A 22,383-nucleotide genomic window follows, 5' to 3' on the forward strand; every position below is an offset into this window, starting at 1 on the left:
TTTTTGGCCTATTGCAGAGTGTCTTAGTCAGTGGAGTAGCCTATCTGTGTTGCAAGATATACCACCTGTGTATAGAATACCAATTTTTTTCCAGCACCTACTAGCATTCTATTAGTCCATCTATACTGACCTCCATCAGGTTGCAAATTGAATATAATTTTTTTCTGCATCTAGCTCTGAAAAAATATTTGGCCTTCTAGCAGTGTGTGGGACTTTCTCTATTAGTCCATCTATACTGACCTCCATCAGGATGCAAACTGAATATATTTTTTTCTGCATCTACCTCTGAAAAAATATTGGGCTTGTAGCTGTGTGTGGGACTTGTTCTATTAATCCATCTATACAGACCTCCATCAGGTTGCAAACTGAATATAATTTTTTTCTGCATCTACCTCTGAAAAAATATTTGGGCTTCTAGCTGTGTGTGGGACTTGTTCTATTACTCCATCTATACTGACCTCCATCTGGTTGCAAATTGAATATAATTTTTTTCTGCATCTAGCTCTGAAAAAATATTGGGCTTCTAGCTGTGTGTGGGACTTGTTGTATTAGTCCATCTATACTGACCTCCATCAGGTTGCAAGCTGAATATATTTTTTTCTGCATCTACCTCTGAAAAAATATTGGGCTTCTAGCTGTGTGTGGCACTTGTTCTATTAATCCATCTATACAGACCTCCATCAGGTTGCAAACTGAATATAATTTTTTTCTGCATCTAGCTCTGAAAAAATATTTGGCCTTCTAGCAGTGTGTGGGACTTTCTCTATTAGTCCATCTATACTGACCTCCATCAGGTTGCAAATTAAAAATAATTTTTATCTGCATCTAGCTCTGAAAAAATATTTGGGCTTCTAGCTGTGTGTGGGACTTGTTCTATTACTCCATCTATACTGACCTCCATCAGGTTGCAAATTGAATATAATTTTTTTCTGCATCTTGCTCTGAAAAAATATTGGGCTTCTAGCTGTGTATGGGACTTGTTGTATTAGTCCATCTATACTGACCTCCATCAGGTTGCAAACTGAATATATTTTTTTCTGCATCTACCTCTGAAAAAATATTGGGCTTCTAGCAGTGTGTGGGACTTGATCTATTAATCCATCTATACAGACCTCCATCAGGTTGCAAACTGAATATAATTTTTTTCTGCATCTAGCTCTGAAAAAATATTTGGCCTTCTAGCAGTGTGTGGGACTTTCTCTATTAGTCCATCTATACTGACCTCCATCAGGTTGCAAACTGAATATAATTTTTTTCTGCATCTAGCTCTGAAAAAATATTTGGCCTTCTAGCAGTGTGTGGGACTTTCTCTATTAGTCCATCTATACTGACCTCCATCTGGTTGCAAACTGAATATAATTTTTTTCTGCATCTAGCTCTGAAAAAATATTTGGCCTTCTAGCAGTGTGTGGGACTTTCTCTATTAGTCCATCTATACTGACCTCCATCAGGTTGCAAATTAAAAATAATTTTTATCTGCATCTAGCTCTGAAAAAATATTTGGGCTTCTAGCTGTGTGTGGGACTTGTTCTATTACTCCATCTATACTGACCTCCATCAGGTTCCAAACTGAATATAGTTTTTTCTGCATCTACCTCTGAAAAAATATTGGGCTTCTAGCTGTGTGTGGGACTTGTTCTATTAATCCATCTATACAGACCTCCATCAGGTTGCAAACTGAATATAATTTTTTTCTGCATCTAGCTCTGAAAAAATATTTGGCCTTCTAGCAGTGTGTGGGACTTGTTCTATTAGTCCATCTATACTGACCTCCATCAGGTTGCAAATTGAATATAATTTTTTTCTGCATCTAACCCAGCCAATAGTTTTGGCCTAATACCACAGTTTGGCCACTCAGCTCTGCTCGGTTCCCATCCATTGTTTTTTTGTGCAAACAACTCCAGAGTTGTGAATTAGTTAACCACCAAAATGAGTGGAAAAAGGCCTGCTGCTGGTGGAAAGGGGAATAGGCGTGTTGGGAAGGGGAAAAAAGGTTGTGTCCGTGGGGTAGGTGTTAAAGCAACAGTAACATCTGCAGAAGAAAGACCATCTTCCAGCCAAACTAAAATGTCTACTTCTTTTAGCGGACAATGTGATAAGATCCCTTTCTTACGGCCACGCCAATCGCTACAAATTCCAGATGAGGCACAAAAACAGCAGGTGCTTCAACGGATATCAAGTGCTCCTTTAAGTGTGCTCTCCTCCACATCAACTTCAACATCACAAATACTCCAGTCCTCAAAGGTGTCACCCCAATCGCACTTGCTTCCTCACAGCTCCCAAATCTCCAGCTGCCTGTCTGAGTATGAGGTAGAACAGATGGTTGAGTCTGCAGAGCTGTTTACTCATACTATAGCCTGGGAATCAGAGGTCGACTCCAGCGCTTCTGTGAATCCAGATGAGGAAATGATCTGCACTGATGCCCAGAATTTTTATGAGTCGGATCCAGGACCAGACGCAGAAGGTTCTGACCATAATGTAGACCCTCATTCCCAAGCTGTAACTCCTGTTGGTGGAGACAATGAGGAAGACGATGATGAGACTCAAATACCTGATTGGAGCGACAACTTTAGTTGTTTGTCAGGGCAGGAACAGGTTGGCTCTGAGGACAACGGGTGTGATAACGCACAGGGTGATGATGATGAGGTTGGAGATCCCACTTACTGTCAACCCACAGTCAGCCAAGAGATGAGGTCAGCAGAGGAGGTGGAGGAAGATGCTAGTGACGACGAGGTCAGGTTGCGCCTTCCTGGACAGAGACGTAGTACTGGAAGCACGTCAACAACTGCATCCTCAAACACAACTCTGCCTCTCACCACAAGTCGTGGTGGCTCTTCAGGTCGCATGGGTGCTAAGCCTTGCATAGCCTGGGCATTTTTTCAGATCGATAAAGATGACCCAACTCGTGTTATCTGTAACATTTGTCAGCAAAAGCTAAGTAGAGGCCAAAAAATACATAGTTTGAGTACTTCATGCATGAACCGGCACATGGACATGAAGCATAAGTTGCAGTGGGAAGCTCAGTGTGCTACAATGCGGCCTAGCCGGCCGGGCCAATCACCGTCTGCCATATCTTGTGCATCCGCGGCCTCTTCATCCTCTGTGACTGGGGGGACAGCAGTCACACCTGTTTTGGGGCGCAGACCTGCCACCTCTTTACCCGCAACAGCCAGCGTGATTGGCAGGTCATCATTTTCCTTGGCGGTAGTAACACCAGCTGGTGTTGAGCGCTGTCCGACATCGATAGCACCACCTTTGGATCAAGGCAACCTAACATGTCCGCCTGCATCTTCCTCACAGACCGGCAGTTTGCCGGGGACACCCTTATCAACCCCGTCTAAGCACAATAGCCAGCCCTCGGGCCCTCAGATGTGGACAAGTAAAAGACCATTTCCTCCTAGCCATGAGAAAGCTAAGAGGTTGAATTTCACCATCTGCAAGCTCTTGGCTACAGAAATGCTGCCTTTCCGCCTGGTGGACACAGAGGATTTTCGAGACCTTATGTCCGTCGCAGTGCCCCAGTACCAGATGCCCAGTCGGCACTACTTCTCAAAGAAAGGTGTGCCTGCGCTCCACCAGCATGTCGCACACAACATCACCGCTTCTTTGAGAAACTCTGTGTGTGACAGGGTGCATTTCACCACAGACACTTAGACGAGTAGGCATGGACAGGGGCGTTACATGTCGCTGACTGGGCACTGGGTAACTATGGTGACAGCAGGACAAGGGGCTGCTGTCCAAGTCTTGCCGTCCCCACGAGTTGTGCGTTAATCCTCTTTATGTCAAAGTTCCTCCACTGCTTCTGCCTCCTCAACCTACTCTCGGTCTTCCACCTGCACCCAAAGCCTGTCTGGTCATGCCACAAGCTTTCTAACTGCGCAGAAGGGATCCTGCACACCTCCTTACTATGCTGGCAGTAGGGCTCAACGTCATCAGGCGGTTTTTACTTTGAAATGTCTGGGAAATGTGAGTCACACAGCTGAGGAGTTGTGGTCAGCTCTGGAGAACCAATTTCATGAATGGTTGTCTCCACTGGACCTGAAACCAGGGAAGGCCGTGTGCGACAATGCTGCAAACCTGGGTGCGGCCCTTCGCCGGGGCAATGTCACACACGTGCCTTGTATGGCTCACGTGTTGAACCTGGTTGTCCAGCAATTTTTAGCCCACTATCCCAGACTAGATGGCCTTCTGCAGAGGGCACGGTCGCTGTGTGCTCACTTCCGCCGTTCGCATCCCGCAGCTCAGCGACTTACATCTCTACAGAAGTCGTTGGGCCTGCCACTTCACCGGCTAAAATGCGATGTGCCTACCCGGTGGAATTCAACTCTGCACATGTTGCAGCGACTGTGGCAGCACCGACAAGCCCTGGTGCAATACGTTCTGACGTATAGTCTGGGCCAACGAGATCCAGACGTGGGGCAAATCACGCTGGAGGAGTGGTCTCAGATCAGGGACCTATGCACCCTTCTGCACAGTTTTGAAATGGCGACGAAGATGTTTAGTGCTGACGATGCCATTATCAGCATGACTATTCCGGTGATTTACATGCTGGAGCACATGTTAAACAGAATTCAGAGTCAGGTGGTGGCACAAGAGGAGGTGGAGGAAGTAGAGGAGGAGGAGTTGTATGCGGAAGGGCTAACATCTGCAAGGTCCAGACGGTCGGCAGCACCAAGGCGGCAGGCATGTGAGGGTGGGGGAGATGGTTTTACCAGGGCGCATGGTAGCAGCCAAACTAGTGAGGAAGGTGCAGGAGCCCAGGAAGAAATGGAGGACGAACTGATGGAAGACTCATCAGATGAGGGAGACCTTGATCACATTTCTGTTGTGCGAGGTTGGGGGGAGAGAACAGAGGAAGGAAGCATGATTGTTACCTCGCCACCAACACAACAGGGACTTGGTGCTCCTGGATGCGCAACACACATGAGTGCCTTCTTGCTGCACTACCTGCAACATGACCCTCGAATTGGGAGAATTAGAAATAATCCTGACTACTGGGTTGCCACCCTGTTAGATCCCCGGTACAAAAGTAAATTTGCAGAAATTATTCCTGCCATAGAAAGGGATGCACGCATGCAGGAGTATCAGCAGAGACTGTTGCAGAATCTTACATGTGCTTTTCCACAAAACACCAGTGGTGCACGTAGTGAATCTCACAGTTCCAACTTGCCAACCGTGGGACCGTCAAGTGTTCAGCACTCAAACCATAACAGAACCACAGTATTTGCTGGTAACATCAATTTTGCGCAATCATTTCACCACTTTTTTAGCCCATCCTTTGCAAGGCCACAGGAGACAAGAAGTCTGACACATAGTCAACGCCTAGAGACGATGGTACAGGAGTATCTCCAAGTAAACATTGAAGCCATGACTGTGTCACTGGACCCTTGCTCTTTTTGGCCTTCCAATCTGGATAAATGGCCGGAGCTAGCCACTTACGCCCTGGAGATCTTGTCATGCCCCGCAGCCAGCGTTCTGTCTGAACATGTGTTCAGCGCTGCTGGTGGTGTGCTGACAGATAAGCGCACTCGGCTCTCCACTGATAATGTAGACAGACTCACGTTCATAAAGATGAACAAATCATGGATCCGAAATGACTTTTCTACGCCTGTGTCATCCTGGGGAGAGTAAAAGATGGATGATTGGTTAAAATCACCCTACCAACCGTTTTAAGCTTTCAAATTACTAATCATGTTTATCTGTATCTTGGCTGGAAAATAATTTGGGCTTTGTAGCAGTGTGCAGCACTGATTCTATTAGGCCATCTATAATAAGCTCCACCAGATTTAAAATTACTAATCATCTTTATCTGTATCTTGGCTGGAAAATAATTTGGGCTTTGTAGCAGTGTGCAGCACTGATCCTATTAGGCCATCTATACTAAGCTCCACCAGATTTAAAATTAATAATAATTTTTAGCTGCATCTAGCCCGGAAAATAATTTTGGGGCTCCGAGATGCGCAAGACACATAAGTGCTTTCTTGCTGCACTACCTTCAACATGACCCTCATATTGTCAGAATTTGAAGTAATCATGACTACTGGGTTGCCACACTCTTAGATCCGCCAAACTTTTCGATCAACCTTTTCATTTTAATAAAGACCAAAAAAATGGTCATTTTTGAAATTATAAGCATTAGCAGGTTATTAGAAACTGAAATCAAACAGTTTTCAACTCAAAACTTTATTCTAGGTGATGTTACATTTTCACATAGGACCCCTTGTTCGAAAGGAGCTTCTGAACTCTCTCGTCCATTGAATTTGTCAGGTTTTGGATGGTTTCTGCTTCAATTGTTTTGCATGAGGACAGAATACCCTCCCAGAGCTGTTGCTTAGATGTGAACTGCCTCCCGCCATCATAGACACTCCTTTTGATGATGCTCCAGAGGTTCTGAATGGGGTAGAGGTCAGGGGAGCATGGGGGTCACACCATAAGTTTGCCCCCTTTTATGCCCATATCAGCCAGAGATGCAGATGTTTTATGTGCAGCATGAGATGGTGCATTATCATGCAAAAAAATGATCTTGCTGTGAAATACACGGTTCTTCTTCTTGAACCATGGCAGGAAGTGCTGTTTGAGAAAATCCACATACATTATGGAGTTCATCTTTAGCGCCTTCAGGGATCCTAAAGGGGCCGACAATCTCTCTCCCCATGATTCCAGCCCAAAACATTACTCCACCTCCTCCTTGTTGGCGCTGTAGCCGTGTTTGCGTGGGGTGTCCATCAACCAGCCATCCTCCACTCCATCCATCTGGACCATCGAGCGCTGCACAGCACTCATCCGTGAACAAAACAGTTTTGAAATCAGTCTTCATGTAATGTTTGGCCCACTGGAGCCGTTTTTGCTTGTGTGAAGTGGATAGAGGAGGTCGACAGGATGGCGTATGCACAGCTGCAAACCTCTGAAGGACCCTGCATCTTGTTGTTCGGGGGACGTTGGAGGCACCAGCAGCTTCAAAAACTTGTCTGCTGCTATGACAAGGCTTTTTTGCCGCTGCTCTTTTAACCTGACGTAATTGCTTGTAGGAAAGAGTCCTCAATTTGCCCTTATCAGCACGCACACGTGTGTACTGTGAATCAGCTACATACTTCTTGATTGCCAAGACACTTCATCCTGATCATCGCACAATGTTGATTGTAGTCATGCCTTGACCTAAACACTCCACAATTTGTTGCTTTTCAGCAGCCGACACATCCTTTTTCTTTCCCATTTTGGCAGAAAATGTAGGCTGCTTAATAATGTGAGACAGCCTTCTTAAGTAGTCTTGCCTTTCATTGGACACACCTGCCAAACTAATTAGCACAGGTGTCTGCAATTGCTTACAGTGATATAAAGAGCCCTGACACACATCACCATCAATGAGTTTAACTGACAAACAAACAAATTCTTCCCTTATCACTCCTAAACACTTTTTGCATAATAATTTGGAACACAGTGTACATGTGCTTTTCCACAAAACACCAGTGGTTCACGTAGTGAATCTTACAGTTCTAACTTGCCAACCGTGGTCTGTATGGAGTTGTTCAATAAAGGGCCCAAAATTAAGATAACACAGATGGGAGAGGTCTCTATGAATAGGAATTCCTAAGTATTTGATACCCTGTGAGGGCCAGGCAAAGGGAAAGTTGGACTGGATGGAATCCTATATGGATTTGGGGAGGGAGACATCGAGGGCCTCAGACTTCGTTGCATTGATTTTAAAATTTGACCATGTAACAAAGTGATCTATTTCAGCCATAACAGCATGGATGGATATATGTGATTGAGTGATATATACTAGGACATCATCAGCAAATAGAGAGCACTTGTACTCGGTGCTTCCCACCTCAATCCACCTAATATTGGGGTTATGGCGAATTGATGGGAGCAGGTGCTCCGTCACTAGGATGTATAAGAGAGGGGACAGAGGACATCCCTGCCTTGTCCCATTGGTGATTGTGAAAGGTGATGAAAATGTTCTGACTCGCCCCCTGGGCCTTGGGACACCCGGAGCCGGACCCTTTTTGGTGGATGCTGGTGGTTGTAGTCTCCGTGGCGGCGACCCGTTTCCGTGGCTCAGGGCGGTCAAACCAGTGGCGGAACTATTTATGTGGTTTTGATGTTTAAATGTCCGACTACGCCACCCGTGGATTGCGGTCAGAGTGAACCGCCGCTCCTGGGCAGACCGCTGAGGCTGGTGTTGTGGGTGCAGCAGAGCGTAGCATAACTCCCCACGGGAGGAGTATAGCCTCAGGGCAGTGTATGCGGAGGATGGGGGTGATGGTGCAGGGCAGCAGCAGTAACGACACAGAGTCAGTGATGCAGTCCAGGGCCTTTACTCACAGTTCTTATTATCCAGACCACGTCTGCAGGTAACGGCTGCCCACGTCGTACTGTGCTCACCAGGTGAGGGGCTCAGACAACTCCCAGATAACTTTGGAGTGCTTCACAGGACCCCCTTTGTGTGTCCTTTGTCTGGCCTTTCTTACCAACCCTTCTGTCCGGCTGCCTCGGGCCTCCTCTTGGTAAACTTGGCGCCAGTTTCCCTGACCCTATGTGGTGCCTTCCTAGCGGGTGTAGCGAGGGGCTGCGCCACATAAAATGTCACAGCCTCCGGTTTCTAGCTGAGGGTCATTTCCTGCCTCCACTAGTTTCGGGGACCGGTCTCCCCCTTTGGCCTGACCCCTCCACGCAGGTGGATTCGGGCGTGCGGTGGCGACTCGCCCGTCCGCACCCCTGGGATCCCTTCATTCCTCGTTCCTGGAGCCTTCTCCGCTCCTCTTCCTTCCTTCTCCCTCTTCCAGGCCTGGGCCTCTGTTACTAGGCCCGCCTCCGGAGCAGAGCTCATGCAGAGCCCCTGCTCCCTGCCACTTCTGCTCAGACTTCTCTGCACTGAACTAAGATGGTGCCCACCTTTTATACTCCCTTCTCAATGCACCCAGGAACTGCTTCCTCCCTGCTCCTGCACTACAGGGTTCCCCTTCCTCAGTGTTCCCTCCCCCCACTCCAGCCAGGGACAGGGACTGTCGTGCCCATCTCAGGGGCATATTGGTCGCCCTGCCCCACGGCAATGTGGTGTAATGCATGCAGGTGTCGGGTCCTGATCCACACTCCATCCTTACCTGAGAGTGAGATATCACACCTCTGGGTGAGGTGCAATACCTCTGTAGCAACCGAGTCCTCAGGGTAATACAGTTCCATTTATCTTCAGCCTAGGTGACGTATTGCGATACAGGGCCATGATTTTGGCTATAAAAGGGTCCCCTAGACCCCTACCCCAAGCTTTTTAAGAGAATCATATATGGCGTGCCAGGAGACTCTATGGAATGCTTTCTCAGCATCCAACGAGAGTATCTAATTACAAATTTTTAACTGCATCTAGCCCAGGAAATACTTTGTGCCTAGTAGCAGTGTCTGCTAGTCAGCGGATTATCCCGGATGTTAAGCAAGCTACACCACCTGTAGTTTTGACACTTAATTTTTTCAAAGGAAATGCTTCGGGACCACTGGATACTCAGTGAAGAGCATCAGGAGGCACCCCAAGGCATAGGGGCTGGGACTGGCAGTAGGATGCCTTGCGGTGGACAGCCGAGCTCGATCCTTATAAAAGCTTTTTAACTGCAGCAGCTTTAGTGGACGCTACTGGAGCTGGAATTACGCGGCTGCTGGCATGAGACTTGCCCTCCAATAGATCCTTGTAAATGGATTTAAAGTGTATTCATTCAAATTAGAGAGACAATTTAAATTAAAAAGCTTAGAGCTGCCTCCACCACAGGGGGGCTCGCTCAACCCACCAGCGGACAGGCACCAGTATTGGGAGAGGGGGGCTGGCCGTCAGGGTTCACCGCGGCTCTGGCACAAACCCGGCGACACGGAGGTGGCACGGGCAGGAGCGGACTGAACGTGTCGGCTTCTCACTTTTTGGATTTTAGAAGGGCATGACATGCCTATATCTGTGTCTCCCCCTCCTTTTACTCCTCCACCTCTTTTCTTTTCGCATGACTATATGTACTTGTCACTTTTCCATGTGTTAGTTGTGTCTTCTGAGCAGTTTGTCAGCTTTTGGACACCTTTGAAGGTGTTTTCTATGTGTTTCTATGTGTTTTTGTTTGCCTGCCATTGGTTTTAACGGTGTTCGAAGGTGTTCGCCGAACAGTTCGACGAACAGTTCGGCGAACACACGGGTGTTCGACGAACCGAACCGAACTCGAACACTACGGGGGTGGCTCAACACTATTTATGATGCCCGTAGGAAATATTTTTAGAGGCCTACCTCTAAAATTCTGTATGTTACACAGTATGTTCATGTACACCCCACAGGGGTAAATGTTTTTCAGCCCTTGCACTTAGTGCATGGGCATTACCAGTATAGGAGACCCAATCCTTAACAATGGTAACAATTTTTTTTAATGAGGACCTCCTCTACGTCTCTTCAAAGGGGTATTAGAGTGCATCCAATTTTTTGGCAACCCTTGCAATCACTGCATAGGCATTATCACTATAGGAGACCCACTCCTTTATAATGGGATGGGAACATTTTTTTTTACTCAAGCCCTCCTCTATGTCTCTTCAATGGGGTATTGGGGTTTTTCCAAATTATGGTCAGCCCTTGCAGTTACTGCATACGCAATAACACTATAGGAGACCTTCTCCTTTATAATGGGAACATTTTTTTAACTGAGGCCCTCTTATATGTCTCTTCAAAGGAGTATTGGGGTTTTTCCAAATTTTAGGCAGCCCCTGCCATCACTGCATACTCAATAAAAGTAAAGCAGCTCCTCTCCTTTATAATGGGAACATTTTTTTAACTGAGGCCCTCCTCTATGTCTCTTCAAAGGGATACCCACTAGCAATAGTGAGGGTCGACTGCTGGCCCTTTAACAATAGTAAGGGCCACCTGATGGCCCTATAAACATAGGCTCTGATCATGTCTCACACACCACATGGGCAGATAAGGTAGTAAAATGTTAAAATGACATTTACTGGTGAATTAATTTTTCACTGTTGAAAGCAATGCAAAACTGCAAAAACGCATCAAAAGCGCTACGTGTGAACATAGCCCAAGGTGTGGAGGAGCATTTTTGGGGGGGTTATTTATTTTGCCTTATATGCAAGTCATTACCCTGAAAAGAATGTTCCTTAACATTTTTTCCAGGAAAATCCATTTTGGTTTCGTTTTTGTATGTTTTATTGTGAGTCCGTAAAAGTGGTGTAATACTCTGACAATATTGTTCACAGCAGTGACCTGGGAGTCAGAGATGCTTCCAGGGGTCTTCCCCAGCTGTTGGCTGGAAAAATGCTCGTGTTTCCCATTGAGTCACATTGGGCTTACGATTTGCTCAACTCGAGCAACGAGAACCCGAGCATTTTAGTTCTCACTCATCACTACTCATTAAATTAACAGACACAGTTAGACTGCGTTCAAATATTATGGTTGGTCATGTTTCATTTTATTTTGCTGTGCCGCATCAGTGTGATTTTAAAAAACGGTGCCACCCCTGCAATGCGTGAACATAGCCGTATAATAACAGCTACAGTATATATACATAAGGCTGGATTCTCATTTCACAATAGGTCATGGTCATGGTCACAGCTGACCTCCTTCCCCTCCTTGCACAATTACCTCTGTACAGGTCACAGAGCATGACTGCACTGCAAATCTCTCAATGAGCCCCCGGAAGAAGCAAGCAGGGCGAAACGTGCGTGTCGGGGCTGCACGGAGGAGCAGATCTACAGTATATAAGCATCTATATGATAGGTTTGATGTCTAAAACAATTTGTATTTATATCGGTGCGCAGTCACCTTTATCATAATGTTATGAGGATCCGACGGATTTAACATACACAGAGAGGAATTCCTCCGGAATAGACATGGGATACAGATCTTTACTTTATGCACTTTGAAAAATGGTGGTAATAGTAATGTGATTCCTTTTTATATAGGGAGAATTTTCCTCTGAAATAGATATAGTTTGCACTGGATATAATCGGAGAAGTGATGATAGCAGTAATTATTTATCTCCTTGATTATGAATGTGCATAGTGATCTTTCAATGTAGAAGGATAATTTCTACCCTATATAATTTATTGTAAACCCATATATACCTACATTTTTACACAGCGTTTTCGTTGATATGAAGATTTATGTATTTGTAATTGTCATCTGGTGATTTGGATACTGTCTTTATGACTTAATATATACATATGTACATTTATGTCAATAATAGTAATTTTCCCATCAGTGTGGAACTTGGCCATTAATGAGAGGATCCCCTCTTTTAGAGCATTTAACCATTGTGTCGGGTGTTAATTACAAAGAGTGCAAGAGTGCATTAATGATTGTGCCCCAGTGCATATTTTAGTTTCCTTTCTATTTTATTGTTTTTAAATTCAATAATAAAGTGTATATTTTATTGAAACACATGTGTGTCACTTCTTAAACTCAGTGGGGTTTAGTACCCAATGAGTATGGTGTATTAATATTATAATTCTGAAGTGCTAAATGATATAGTTTGGACGTTCTTGAGAGTAAATTATAAGTGTTTGCTGTTGTTTGAACAGATAGTCCTTCCATATGGATTTCAAAACCAGAGAAAATTCTTGGTTGGCTACGGCATCTAATATTTTCAGGAAAGGAACTAATATAGGATCGTGTCATGTTTTTAATTCCAGTCATGAGACTATAAAAAAGTATAAAAATTTACTCTATAAAAAAACTAAAATATGGTGGACAAAAATTTCCTTGGAAAACTATATTGAACAAAAGATTATTCCCAGAGGTCTGAGAATACAAACGTATCCAACTTTTGATTTGTAGGATGAGATTTTGGTGCAGAGATGGATTCAAGCGGCTAACACTTGTTCATTAGAGTTTATGAAAATAATCATTGAGAAGAATACAACTACAATAAAGAAGGTAGAAGGAGAGATTGAAAATGTACAAAAAAGTTTGCAGCAAGATATGAAAGATGATGAGTTTCAAAAAAATGTTGTCTGATTTGGAAAGAGACTTTGAGAAATGGGAAAAAAAACTCTCAATGAGTCAGATCCTGACTATTGCTCTCTATGGTCCATGTGATATCTCTGAATGCTGCTAACTAGAGATGAGTGGACCCATGGAAGTCTGATTCGGTTACCAGAACTGTACCCGTACTTCAACCAAAACCCGATCCCTATTGACAACAATGGAGATCTGGACTTTTGAGATGGAAAATCTCTCTCTCTGCAACAGACTTCTCCCGGAACTCTGAACATTGCAACTGACTTCCGGGGAAAGTCCGTGTTTGGCGTTTAGCACCGGACACAAACTTTTAAGTTTGGGTTCGCTCATCTCTACTGCTAACAAGAAACTCAGGCAGAATGACTGACACCATGAATCTATAATCGAAAAATTAAAACAGATTACGGGTATGTGTACGTGATCCTTTTTGGCAGCGCTTTGAACACAGCATACTTGTGCTGCGTCCAAAGCGCTGCACGAAGGTGAATCCGCATGTGTTCATTGAACACATGCGGATTCACGGTATCCTATTCATTGCACTGATAGAATTCCTCTTGTGGAGACTAGCATCTCCGCAAGAGAAATTAACAAGTTGCGGTCTGTGAAGATGCGCCGCATGTCCGTCTCAATGGGTGAGCCGCAGGAGCACGGAGATGCATAGTGGGCATGGGATTTCTTGAAATCCCATCCACTTTGCTCTAACATCTGGCCGCTGCGTCCAATCCACAGCGTTTGCTGACCGTGCGCACGCACCCTAACAGATTAGAGAAAAAATTTGCTTTATAGTTAGTTTTAAAAGTTAAAAAATATAAGAGGTATGTTCCCTTTAAATTAATTTAAGAGTAAAAAAAATTATAGACATCCAGTGTTTTCTTTGTGGTTTTTATTAGTCATTAGTCAGCTTTTCTTCTTTCACACATATTGAGCAATCCTATAGACAATAAGACTGCAAATCTTCAATAAATTCAAAGGAAAACTCTCTTGCTGCACATTTACAACCCAGTTTATCTTTACAGAACATGTTGAATATCTTTGTAAATATAGTACTTTGCTTTACATGTATTCTACTACTCTTGACTTAAATGATGTTTTAATCTCCATTCAGACCATCTGACTGGTAGAATACTATAAAATTACTGCTTGATTTCTCTTATCATATGATAACTTGTAGGTCATGAATGTATGTGGTGAGCAAATAAACCGCACAAAAATTCCAAAAGGGAACTAAAAGAAGTTTAATTTTCATTTTGGATGTAATATAAAAAAATGCAACATATTGATCATTTTATGCATGACAAAAACTCAACTTTCTAGAAACATGTTAATGGGGTTGTCCAGGATAGAAATGAGAGTCTGCGATTTTTTTCTAGAAACAGACCCTCCCTCGTCCACAGCTGTGTTACATATTGCAGATCAGCTCCATTCACTTAATTTAGATGGGGCTGTAATACCAGGTATGGCCCATGGACAAGAGAGGCGCTGCTTCTAGAAAACAAGCGGACTAATCATTCTAAACTGGGAAACGCTCTTTTACTGGTGAACATCGTTGGTGGAGTTTTCCCTTTAATAATATATTTAGAAGATTTTACAAACTGTTCATTACATTTAAAACAAAATTTGACATAGATTTTCCTACATAATAGATTGTTTACCCATAAATACTAGAAAGAAGATAAAATAAAGGAGTCTTGAAAGCAAATGTGATTAATACAGTACAAAATACAATTCTGGTAACAGTCAAACCTGAACTAACGTGGCGCCTTCTATATAGAAATTTACTCACTTATGCCATGTTTCCATAAAACTTAGTTAACAGTAAAGCCAAGTGTAGAGCACTTTAGTTTTAATGGAGATGTTCTTGAAGAGAATGTCCAGCCTTTTTTTTAAATCTCCATAAGTGAACAATTTGTGCTGATTATTTTCTGAGTATATTTTTATAATGTCTAGTTCTCCATTTTACTACCACAGAACTCCAAAACCCTCATCGAGGCACACGATGATAAAACTCTAAGCTTACCACACATTGTTTATACAATTACCAGCTAAATAATAGAACAGTATGCAGTATGCTCGCAAGCGCCCCCTATAGGCAGCTGAAGGCAGATAGAATCTGATCACTTTTCCCATCTTGGCCCATTTATATGTCAAAGAGAAGCAATTCCCACTTTTGAAACCTTCATCTATCTTAGTAATATACTGCTGCCAGTTGACGGTTGGCCACTCCTGCGCAGATCTCTTCATCTCTCCACTACAAAAGGAGTTCCATACATTGCCATGCATAAGTGCACAGCTATATTCAGTCACTCACAAATAAAAGAATGGAGGACACAATGCCCGTGTGGTGACCTCTCCATGATGAGGCCCATGGTGAGGTCTCGTTATCAAGATAGGTCTTCTGTGTCTTGCACCATTTTTTTTGTTTTCATCCAATTCATTATTCTTTTTCAACCTTTTTTCAAGTCTATTTTATATTTTCTGCTTTGTTTGTTGTGATTTCAGATGACTCATCAATTGTGACGTTTGAAAAAGTAGCAGAATTTGTCACAATTTCACCCCAGTCCCCCCCCCAGTGTATTTTTGAGCACTCCAGTTTTTGGTGCAATTTTTGCAACTTATGGCGCCAAATTGTAATTTTTGGTGTCAAAAGTGGCAAAAGTAGTTCAAGGTAGAAAATGTTTTTTTTGACTTTGCACCAGATTCATGAATCGCATGCACCATTTTGATGAATTTGGCACACAAAATGACAACTAATACCACAAGACAACAATAGAAATTGTGACTTAAAAGAATGCAAATAATAAATTGAGGCCTAAGTTCCAACCTCTTTAAAGTTTAAGAAATCAATCACCATTGAATGTTTTTAAAATAATGTTAAAAAAAGAAACATTTACCGGATTACCGGATTATAAGACACACTCCCCCCCCCCCCAAATTTGGGAGGAAAAAGGGTGTGCGTCTTATAATGCGAACCTACGGTATTTTACCTGGGGGGGATAGCGGAAGATTGGGGTCCCAGATACAGGAGGTAAATGGCGGCTGCGGCGGTAGAGGGGCGATGCTGCAGGCACCGTCCTCAAAAGTGTCACTGATTCAAGGTGGCGGTGGTGGCGGCGGTAGCAGGCGATCCTGCGGCCCCGTCCTCAGAAGTCGGCTGTGAGTGCAGGCGAGGTTACCTATCCCATACAGAGCCCTGCGCTGTGCTTTGGCAAAATGATGGGGCTACAGTATCGCCCCGCTACCATCGCCACCACCGCTTTGAATCAGCGACACTTCTTCTGAGGACAGGGCTGCAGCATCGCCCCACTATCGCCGCTACCACCACCTTCTTGAATCAGCAACACTTCTTCTGAGGACGGGGCCTGCAGCATCGCCCGACCCCTGCTGCAGCGGCCTCCGCCGCCAATCTCCGGTATATGTGACGCTCGCTCCACCACTACTGCCCCCCAGGTAAAAAGGATTATAAGGTGCACCATTTTGTTTAAAAAAAACATTTTTTCCTGTTTTGCACCCTGAAATTTTGGGGTGCGTCTTACAATCCGGTGCATCTTATAATCCGCAAAATACAAAAATACAGTACTTAAAATGTCACAGAACAGTCATCCTGTGCATCAGAATTGTTTTCTACATGTATTCCTGATCAGCAGATATCAAAGAAACCAAAGCAAATCATTTGTATTTGTGTTCAACAAATGCTTATACTATCTATCTATCTATCTATCTATCTATCTATCTATTTATCTATCTATCTATCTATCTATCTATCTATCTATCTATCTATCTATCTATCTATATATCTATCTATCTATCCATCTATCTTTCCATCTTTATAAAGACAGAGCAGTCTGCCTTATTTATCCTGATTCTCATGCTGTTGTGTATCTGCACTTCTTGATCTTAATATAAAGATATAAAGATACTAAACAGGTTGAGTCTCAGCAGGGTCACAGCACTCATCATAGAGACTATAACCCAAGCTGGAATTTGTAAGACCCAGCAACTTGTTCTCTGTATACCGATGTTTGGTCTTCTTTATGCCGTTGTATTGAGCAGCCGTCTCCCATTCACGACTGCAGGAGTTGATGTTTCGCACCACAATAGTGTGCATCTGATTCTATTTCCAGATTTTACCATCCACCTTAAGTTATAGTTTGTGCATTCACAAGTTCATAATACTCCCCTTGGCTAGCGAGAAGCTGCTGGTGAGTTCCCCTTTCTATCACCTTCCCGTTCTTCATAACGATAATGAGATCTGCATTTTGGACGGTGGACAATCTATGAGCAATAATGATACAAGTTCTTCCTTTCCGCGCTTGATCTAGTGCTTGTTGTACAATCTGACCATGACAAAAAAAAGATAAAGTCAAAGTTTGACCAAAAGAAACAACCCTCCCTCTCATCCATCCACATTACTATTCAAATTGCCTTATGGGTTTGCAAAGAGTTGTAATAGAAAAAGTTTTTATCCTCACCTTTTCACTCTCATTGTCCAGTGCTGAGGTGGCTTCATCAAGCAGCAGGACTTTTGGAGAACGGATAAGTGCTCGGGCAATAGCGATTCTTTGCTTTTGACCTCCTGACAGCTGGGTGCCTTTACCGCCAACCGATGTGTTATATTTCTGAAAAATTAATTGTACATAAAGGAAACAGCATTTTAACCTTTCAACAAAGGCTCATGCTTATGAATGTTTTACAGATCTATACAGTTCCTTAATGTATCAACTATAGGGATATATGGCCCCATACCCAACTCTCAGTTTTATATCGGGGCATACAGAGGTTTTCTTACAAAAAATAGAAATTTATGAGATTGCTCCTAGTGGGGGATTTCACACCTCCAGAAGGTATTACACGGAAGTACAATGAGTGCCTACTTGTCTGTAATGTAGGACTGTGCTTTCCTACAGCTGCAGTGCTTTACTGAATTCATGTAGTCTTCATGAGTCTTTACACAAAAGTGTGATCAGAACTTCTCCCCAGGTCACCTGCCATGATCTGTGTATTGACAATATGTTTAAAGGATGGGACATGTATCATCAGGGCTGTATTTCTAACAAGACACCAATATGGGGATTGCACCACTGCCGCTTGATTGGCTGTTTACCGAGAATTGAATGAATTGAGAGTCCACACAGATCTATTGTTCGGTCTAAAAGGTTTTTAGACAAAGCACACAGTGGAAATACTGGGCTGATATGTGACGCCCAGCTGCGCTTGGTATCACAGATCCTGGAAGAGTGCATTGATGGATTCCTCCACAAGAGGCCCCCATAAAACATTCACACATCTCCACCTTCCACCTCAGACCACCAGAGGGAGCCCGTTAGGGATATAAATAGGGAAGGTGGAGCCAGGCAGTTCAGTCTATTGAGAGAGTTCCTGCAGAAGATGAGCCAAAGAAAGGTCAGACTGCAGTGGAACTCAGCGATTCAGTAGTTCCTCTGGAGAGTTCAGCAAGTACAGGTCTGAATGCAGAGTTGAGCTCAGTTGAGTTGCAGCTCAGAATAGTGAGCTTAAGGTGTGCCGGCGCCATAAGATCGGTGAAGTGCGGCAAACTGCCGTTAGTGTGTATAGCCTAGTGAGGGACCGAGTAGGCCGAAGGCGAGTGGAGAGTTAGTACATAGGGGGCAGAGGAGCTTAACCAGCTCACCCCAAAGCATTTACCGGACACCGGATCTGAGCTTAACGGGATCTCTAGGACCCAGTAAGGCATAACCGGAATCCCTGGAGAACTACAAGTCCCAGGATTGCTAAAGTGCTGATACGTAACAGAGCCAGGAGACACATAGGCCCCGCAAGCTGAGGAGCGTGTACTCCAAGAGAAGGCCCTACCACATCAAGGTCAGCCAGCGCAGGACAGAGACAAAGTTAGGCCTAGCTCCAGGCAGGTCAGAAACTTACTACGCAGAGGCAAGAAACAGGAGGCCCTACACCCGCTCATTGGGGAGGATCCTGATATGCACCCTTCACCCTACCGTGCTCCGGGATGTGCCTGAATTTCCACCAGTAAAGGTACTGAAGTGACTACCGTGTCCGTCCCTGTTCTTGCTCTGACCCGGCTGGATCTCACCTGTCCTGCACCCCCCTTTCCGTACGCTGCCCTGAGGCCTACCTCCACCTGTGGGGAGCTATTCCATCGAGCTGCCTTATCATCGGCCTCAGTGGACTGCTCAGCGCTGGTGGTTCTCACCAGAAGCCACAGGTGGCGTCACGAACTTTCATAAAACTAAGAAATCTATTAGCCCCTTTTTAAAGAGTGACCCCAGGGTACGGGCCCAGGAGCCGACCACCGCGACATCCCCAAAGGCCAGGCAAAAGGCCCGGGTACCAAGTCATCCCCATCCCCTGGGCTGGTCAGATATATCTCATGTCAAGCTACTCTGAGAGCCATTGATTAACAGTTTTATGTGGGCTTCTGATATGTAATGTCTTTGTGATCTGGATCTCCAATCAGTCAAAGAAACCTATTGATGTGCTGTTAAGGCCACACACGAGCTCCATCGCTGTGTATGTATTCATATTTGAGAGAATGTATGAGTTGTTAACCGCATGAGTGTACAGATGAAGCAGCCTCCAACATGACCGCAAGTACACTACATTAATAAAACCAAAGAAATGAGCTGGAACATAAGTTGGTATAAGTGTAATGTGAAGGAGCATGTTCACACTGTGGCCATGTAATAGACAAAACCTAAGATTAGAACAAAATGAGCATACACCCTGTAGTAAGTAAATAAATAGTAATAGTACATGTAAATAATATAGGGTACTTAGTTAACACTGTGTTGATAAAAAAAAACATAAAAGCAATCCCTCCACAATACGGTGTACCCCAATTGGGACGGTCTTATCTTTAGCATTAAAACCTCACTTTGCGTCAACCGACCTCAATATAGATGGGGATTGAGCAGGAACCAGGCCCGACTGTTCAGACACCTGCCCACAGGAAGCTATATAAATGAAATGCCTAGCTTCAAAGGTGGCTGTACCTCTATTTGTACAAAGTACAGGAAACTACAGCAAGACCAAAGAAATGAGCTGAAACAAAAGTTGTTATAAGTGCAATGTGTAGGAGCATGATCACCCTGTGGCCATTTAACAGACAAAACCTGGGATAAAAACAAAATGAGCACGTACCCTGTAGTAAATAAATAGTAGTAGTGAATGTAAATTACATAGGGTACTTAGTTAACACTTTTTTGATAAAAAAAAATAAGTACTCTATATTATTTACATATACTATTACTATATACAAACAGAGGTGTGGCTCCCACTTTTTGAGCTAAGCATTTCGTCTATATACAGTACTTTCCCATGGGTAGGTGTCTTAACAGTCGGGCCTGGGTTCTGCTCTGTCCCTATCTACAGTGGGGAAAATGAGTATTTGATACACTGCCGATTTTCAAGTGTTCACACCTACAAAAAATGGAGAGGTCTGTAATTTTTATTGTAGGTACATTTCAATTGTGAGAGACAGAATCTTAAAAAAATCCAGAAAATCACATTGTATCATTTTTACATAAATAATTTGTATTTTATTGCATGAAATAAGTATTTGATACAATAGAAAAACAGAACTTAAAGGGGTATTCCCATCTCCAGAATCCTATCCCAATATGTAGTAGGTGTAATAATAATAATAATATTACCAAATACCTCCAATTAGAAATGTAGTATAGTATTTCTGATTTGCTATGTCTCTTTCCTCATGTGCAGGCATTGCAGGACCTTAGGTATCCATGGTTACGACCATTGATATAGTGACAGTTAGGCCACGTTTACACATTCAGTATTTGGTCAGTATTTTACATCAGTATTTATAAGCCAAAACCAGGAGTGGAAAAATCAGAGGAAAAGTATAATAGAAACACATCACCACTTCAAATACTGAACGTGTGAACGTGGCCTTAGTTAGCTAGTTGCTAGTGGTCGTAACCATGGATACATAAGGTCCTGCAATGCCCTGCACATGAGGAAAAAGACACAGTGAATCATAAAAACTATACTACATTTCTAATTGGAGATATTTGCAAATATTATTATTACACCTACTACATATTGGGATAGGATCTTGGAGATGGGAATACCCCTTTAATAGTTAGCACAGAAACCTTTGTTTGCAATAATAGAGATCAAACGTTTCCTGTACTTCACTGCAGCAGGGATTTTGGCCCACTCCTCCATACAGATCTTCTCCAGGTCTTTCAGGTTTCGGGGCTTTCGCTGGGCAACTTTGAGTTTCAGCTCCCTCCAAAGATTTTCTATTGGGTTCAGGTCTGGAGACTGGCTAAGCCACTCCAAGACCTTGAAATGCTTCTTATGGAGCCACTCCTTAGTTGCCTTGGCTTAGGGTCATTGTCATACCGGAAGACCCAGCCACGACCCACCTTCAATTCTCTTACTGAGGGAAGGAGGTTGTTGGCCAAAATCTCGTGATACACGACCTCATCCATCCTCCCTTCAAAACGATTCAGTCATCCAGGCCCCTTTGCAGAAAAGCACCCCCAAAGTATGATGTTTCCCCTACCATGCTTCATGGTTGGGACAGTGTTTTTGGGGTTGTACTCATCCTTATTCTTCCTCCAAACATGGCGAGTGGAGTTGATACAAAAATGTTCTATTTGGTCTCATCTGGCCACATAACCTTCTCCCATGCCTCCTCTGGAGCATACAGATGGTCATTGGTGAACTTCAAACAGGTCTGGACATGTGCTGGGGTGAAAAGGGGACCTTGCGTGCCCTGCAGGTTTTAATCCATGATGACGTAGTGTGTTACTAATTGTAATGTTTGAGACTGTGGTTCCAGCTCTCTTCAGGTCATTGACCAGGTCCTCCCATGTAGTTCTGAGCTTATTCCTGACCTTACTCAGAATCATCCTTACCCTACGAAGCGAGATCTTACATGGAGCCCCAGACCGAGGAAGATTGACAGGCATCTTGTGTTTCTTCCATTTTCTTATTATTATGATAACAGTTGTTGCCTTCTTACCGGGCTGCTTACCTATTGTCCTACAGGCCATCACAGCTTTGTGCAGGTCAGCAATTTTGTCCCTGGTGTCCTTAGGCAGCTCTTTGATCTTGGACATGGTGGAGAGGTTGGAGTGTGATTGATTGAGTGTGTGGACAGGTGTCTTTTATACAGGTAACGAGTTCAAACTGGTGCAATTAATACAGGTAATGAGTGCAGAGTAGGAGGGCTTCTTAAAGAAAAACTAACAGGTCTGTGAGAGCCAGAATTCTTGCTGGTTGGTAGGTGATTACATACTTCTTTCATACAATAAAATGCAATTTAATTATTTAAAAATCATACAATGTGATTTTTAGTTTTTTCTTTTTAGATTCTGTCTCTCACAGTTGAAGTGTACCTATGATAAGAATTACAGACCTCTCCATTCCTTGTAGGT

The 22,383-nt window shown here is 43.7% G+C and overlaps 1 protein-coding gene across 2 annotated transcripts in view; it reads right to left on the reverse strand.

The window, feature by feature from the left end:
• Positions 1 to 14,193: 14,193 nt before the first annotated feature.
• Positions 14,194 to 22,383, reverse strand: part of LOC141265119 (ATP-binding cassette sub-family B member 5-like) — a 173,075-nt gene continuing 164,885 nt past the window's right edge. For both annotated transcript variants that reach the window (XM_073677788.1, XM_073677787.1), the window contains 2 exons: positions 17,452 to 17,598; positions 14,194 to 17,316 (listed from right to left, as the gene is read on the reverse strand). In XM_073677788.1, the coding sequence (XP_073533889.1) occupies positions 17,119 to 17,316; positions 17,452 to 17,598 (345 nt within the window). In that variant the 3' untranslated portion in view covers positions 14,194 to 17,118. The remainder of the gene's footprint in view (positions 17,317 to 17,451; positions 17,599 to 22,383) is intronic.

The sequence above is a fragment of the Phyllobates terribilis genome, unplaced genomic scaffold (assembly GCF_046119375.1).
Source record: "Phyllobates terribilis strain yellow unplaced genomic scaffold, ASM4611937v1 Scaffold_4__5_contigs__length_816908805, whole genome shotgun sequence".
NCBI classification, from domain to species: Eukaryota; Metazoa; Chordata; class Amphibia; order Anura; family Dendrobatidae; genus Phyllobates; species Phyllobates terribilis.